Raw genomic sequence first — 4,923 nt, forward strand, 5'->3', positions numbered from 1 at the left:
GGGGCTGTAGACAACACTCAGCCTGACCCTGGGACTGGAACAGTGTGTAACACAGCAAATGCTACCCCCTAGTGGTGAGGGGCAGCCTAAGGAGAAAGTGGTGCCTGTAGCAGGAACAAGTCAGTAACCAGAGGAGATAGATTGGAGAGAATTGGAGAAAGAACCAGAGGGGAGACAAGAATCTTCCTGCAGCCCCACCCCCACGCAGCACACTGTTTACAATCTGAAACATACTGCTTTGAAAGGGGAGTGGAAGCAGACTCAATATAAATTTGTAGAAGCAAATTGGGAAAACACTGAAAGGGTAAAGATTTGCAGGAGTATGGTGACAGAGATCAGATGGGAGTGGGATTAATTAGCCAGCCCCTTCTGTGGGGTCAGGCTGGATGGGCCAAATGGCCTCCTCCAGTGCTGAGAGATTCTTTTCCTTTAATTACTCGGGTTTCTGAATGTGACAAAAAGAAAACACAACAAACCGGTCCATTAGAAAAACATATCAGTCTTGTTAGTTTTCAGTAAAACCAGAGCTCACCAAAGCACTTATTCCTGTCACATCTCCTTCTCGGGTAGCAGTCAACAGCAACTCTTCTGATTTCCTCTGTTGTGTTATTTCAGCAGCTGTTTTTTTCACAAAGAAGAAAAATGAGTTTAAAGAATTGAAATAAAGGGGCCAGGTCAGATTCAGATTGACAATGAGTCTGAATTTCTTCTGATAACCAACCTTCACCTTTCCCTGCCTAATGGTGTATGCAGTTAATTCTCTTAAGACACAGAAGTAGGAGTAAAGCTTAGAGAAACTGATGGATTTTGGGGGTGCTTGTCCACAGATCACTGAAGGTGGCAGGACATGGTAATTAATCAGGTAGTGAAGGTGATGGATGGGCTACCTGCCTTTAGTAGTCACAGCATGGACGGGTTATGTTGAAGCTGTACAGAACTTTGGTGAGGTCACAGCTGGAGTACTGTGTTCAGTTCTGGACACCACACCATTGGAAGGGTTTGATTGCACTAGATACAGTGCAGAGGAGATTCACCAGGATGTTGTCTAGGATAGAACATTGCAGCGATGGAGAGAGGCTGGAGAAGGTCAAGTTGTTTTCTTTAGAGCAGAGCAGGTGGAGGAGAGGGGGATCCCAACAGGGGGTATATAAGATTACGGGGAGCACGGAGAAGGTAAACACAAATCAGTTGTTCCCCTTTAGTGAAAGGGACAATACCAAAAGGGACATCATTTTAAAGTGAAAGGCACAGGTTTAATGAGATTTGAGGAAAATGTTTTCACCCAGAGGGTAGCGGGGTCTGGAATGAACTGCCTGGGAGGGTAGTTGAGGCAGGAAACCTCACACCTTTTAAAAAGGTACTTGGACGAGCACTTGAAGTGTCAGAACATTCAGTGCTATGGGCCCGGTGTGGGAAAGTGGGGCTAGTGTGGGTAGTATTTTTGACAGTACAGACCCGATGGGTTGAAGGGCCTCTTCTGCGCTGTTTGATTCTAGGAGTTGGCCAGTCTACAAGATCAAGGCTGAACAGGGGGTGGTCTCAGTTCCATGTTTCCGTCTGCACACACACCCCCAAAAACATAATCTGAGCCCCTTGTCCATCAGCCTTGAATAATTTAAAGATCCAGTCTCCTCTGCTTTCTGAGGAAGAGAATGCCACCATCTAACAACACACTGAGAAACTAAAAAGTCTCATCTGTCTTGGCAGGGAGATATTTTATTCTTAAATGATGGCCCTTAGCCTCAGTCCCCTTCTTAAGGGGAATGGTTCTCTCAAGGGGCAGCCCCTCACAATCTTCACCGCTGGCTAAACGCCATTCGATACAGACCTCACATGTTCAACCTTTCCTCATCACAACAACCCTCTCCATTCCAGAACTGAGCTGAGTGACCTTCTCTGGACTTCCTCAACTATAATTACACCATTTCTCCAGTAAGGAGACCAAACTTTTACACAGTGCTCCAGATGGGGTCTCACCAACATCCTGTACAGTTGTAAAAGTTGCCTACTTTTATGTTCCATTCCCTTTACAATAAAGAACATTCCAACTACCTTTCTCATCACCTGCTGTGCCTGGATACTAACTTTCAAGATGTGTTTAGGACAGAATTGCATTGAACAGCATCAGCAGAGATAGCTCCCACGCATCTACTGCACTCTCCTGGCCAATGATAGGACAGGAGTACGAAGGAGAAGATAATTGTTTTTTACATTTCTGCTTTTGCCTGAAGTTTATAGAGCTGAACTAGGCCACTCAGCCCCTCTAGCCTGTACCGCCATTCAATAAAATCAGGCCACTCAGCCCCTCCAGCCTGTACTGTCATCCAATAAGCTCAAGGCTGATCCAATTACTCTACATGTGTTCCCACCCTCTGACAAACCTTCTTGCCCTTATTCATCTGGATAAGAACCTTCATTGTGCTGAATTCAGTAGCATAGCGACCACACACTCTCTCTCTCTCACAAGCTGTGCATCTCTCAAACAAATGTCTACAGCATCTCCAATCAGACTGTCTGTTGCGAACTCTCTCGGGACAAACGTTATCGAGGTGGTCACTGCAACTGATGTAAGGACAGCCTGAAAAAGAAACAGCCAGACCACCTCTCTTGGGAAAGCTCCCAGATGTCGTTAGACCATCAATGCTAAGAATGCAACACACCATGTGCCTAGAGGAAGGTTACAAGTGGCACAGCTGCCAAGGCTTCGTTAAGCACAAATCTCCAACTCATTCTAAACTTCACCATTCAAACTTTAATTCATCCACTGCATTTACCTTCCAACCGCCAAGGTCAAGCTTTTTCCTAAAATTATTTACAGCCATCCTCAGCTTAGCACAGCGTCAGCCATGACTCCTCACCTTGAAGTCTGAAGGGTTTCCTTGAGCCCATTATCCAGTCTGGCACACCCACTGCTGTACTGTCAGAAGTGCCACCTTACAGAGCAGAATGTGCCCGTCATCTCCTGCCGTGGATGTAAAGGGCACCAGGAGGCTATTCTGAAGACGAGCAAGGCAGTTCTCCCCAGCGTCCCTTAATCAACTTCAAACAGTTTTTCTGCCTGTTACTTTTGGTGGGATCTTGCTGATCACTTTCAGCATCTCCTACTTACAGAGTGCCTCACTGGCTGCTGCAAAGCACATCATGAGACCATGGCAGGTGCTAAATAAATGCAAGCGTTTCTTTGTACTTGTTCCTACCTCCCAGCATGCATCGGATTTCCTGGTCCTGAGTTACAGCCCTCGGGGTTTGTCCATCTCCGTTGATGACAGCAGCGTCAGCATCAAACTGCAGAAGCAGCAGAACAAGCTCCTGGAAAACACAACAGCTCCCCCCTCAGAGCACATACAGGAACAGCGACACACCTCACTCCTCAGGACCATCCCACCTCAACCTTAGGAACAATCAAAAATTACAACTCACATTCATATAGTTAGTTAAAAGTCAAAAGGAGGGTTAGCAAACGAGAAAGAGACACAGGGAGAGAAAGAGATGCATGCACATGTGCACAGAGACATGCACACACACAGATATAGACAGTTGTAAAAGTCAAGGAAGCAGACAGGTAGGGGAGAGAGAGAGGCAGACAGAGAGAGCGCGCAAGAGTGAGACAGACATATGGAGGGGTTGGTGAGAGAGGGGGTGGAACGGCCAGACGGGGAGGGAGGGGGAGATGAATAAATGGGGAGGGAAGGGGGACAGACGGAGAGACACCACCAACGATAGACTGATTTTCTCTTTTTTTCACAAAAATAGAAATTGCTGGGAAAACTCAGGTGTGGCATAATATGTGGAGAGAGATCAGAGTTAACGTTTCCGGTCCAGTGATCCTCCTTCAGAACTGACAGAAAAGGTTGACTTTTAATGCAGAAGATAGGGTGGGAAGGGAGGGGATAAGGACTAACGATAAATGTAGATGGAGCCCAAAGAGACAGAAGGACAGTTGGACAAAGGAGTGGATAACGGTCAGCCTGGGAGAATGAATAGCTGCTAATGGGGACTATTTGTGGCTAACAGTGTGTAATAGCAAGCCATGTGTTAACAAGGCCTGGTGTGTGGGGATTGGGGTATGTACATGGGAGAAGGTGCCTCAAAGCCTAAAATCGTTGAACCCGATATTGAGTTCGGAAGGCTGTAGAGTTCCCAAGTGGAAAATGAGGTGCTGTTATTCCAGCTTGTGCTGAGCTTCACTGGAGCACTGCAGCAAGCCTGTGACAGAGAGACTGGCCAGGGAACAGGGTGATGTGCTGAAGTGGCTGGGAGGGGAACATGCAGGGAAGTGGTGTTCCCATTTATCTGCTGTGCTTGTCCTTCTGGATGGATGCGATGGTGGGTTTGGAAGGCACTGTTTAAAGAGCCTTGGTGAATATCTGTACAGCATCTTGCAGATGGTACACATTGCTGTGACTGAGCATCGGTGGTGGAGGGAGTGGATGTTTGTGCATGTGCTGCCAATCAAGCAGCTGCTTTGTCCTGGATGGTGTCAAGCTTCTTGAGTGTTGTTGGGGCTGCACCCATCCAGGCAAGTAGGGAGTATTCCATCACACTCCTGACTTGTGCCTTGTAGATGGTGGACAGGCTTTGGGGAGTCCGGAGGTGGGTCATTCATTGTGGAACCCTTAGGAATATCAACGTATAGGGCATAGAGTATCAAAATTGGCAAGTCTTGTTGCAGCTGTTAGAATTTTAGTCAGGCGACATTTGAAATATTGTGCAGAGCTGGATGAACACAGCAGGCCAAGCAGCATCATAGGAGCAGGAAAGCTGACGTTTCGGGCCGGGACCCTTCATCAGAAAAGGGGGAGGGGAAGGGAGTTTTGAAATAAATAGGGAGAGAGTGGGAGGCGGAAAGAAGAGGGATAGAGGAGAGGATAGGTGGAGAGGAAACAAACAGGTCGAAGAGGCGGGGATGGAGCCAGTAAAGGT

General features: G+C 47.2%; 1 protein-coding gene across 2 annotated transcripts in view; it reads right to left on the reverse strand.

Annotated features, from left to right (window-relative positions):
• LOC109920582 (oxysterol-binding protein-related protein 1-like) overlaps positions 1–4,923 on the reverse strand; it is a 198,949-nt gene that overhangs the window by 167,078 nt on the left and 26,948 nt on the right. For both annotated transcript variants that reach the window (XM_048595574.1, XM_048595573.1), the window contains exons 5-6: positions 3,198–3,309; positions 533–618 (exon numbers count right to left, since the gene is read on the reverse strand). In XM_048595574.1, coding sequence (XP_048451531.1) covers positions 533–618; positions 3,198–3,309 — 198 coding nt within the window. The remainder of the gene's footprint in view (positions 1–532; positions 619–3,197; positions 3,310–4,923) is intronic.

This window comes from Rhincodon typus, chromosome 4 (assembly GCF_021869965.1).
Source record: "Rhincodon typus isolate 14 chromosome 4, sRhiTyp1.1, whole genome shotgun sequence".
Lineage (NCBI taxonomy): Eukaryota > Metazoa > Chordata > Chondrichthyes > Orectolobiformes > Rhincodontidae > Rhincodon > Rhincodon typus.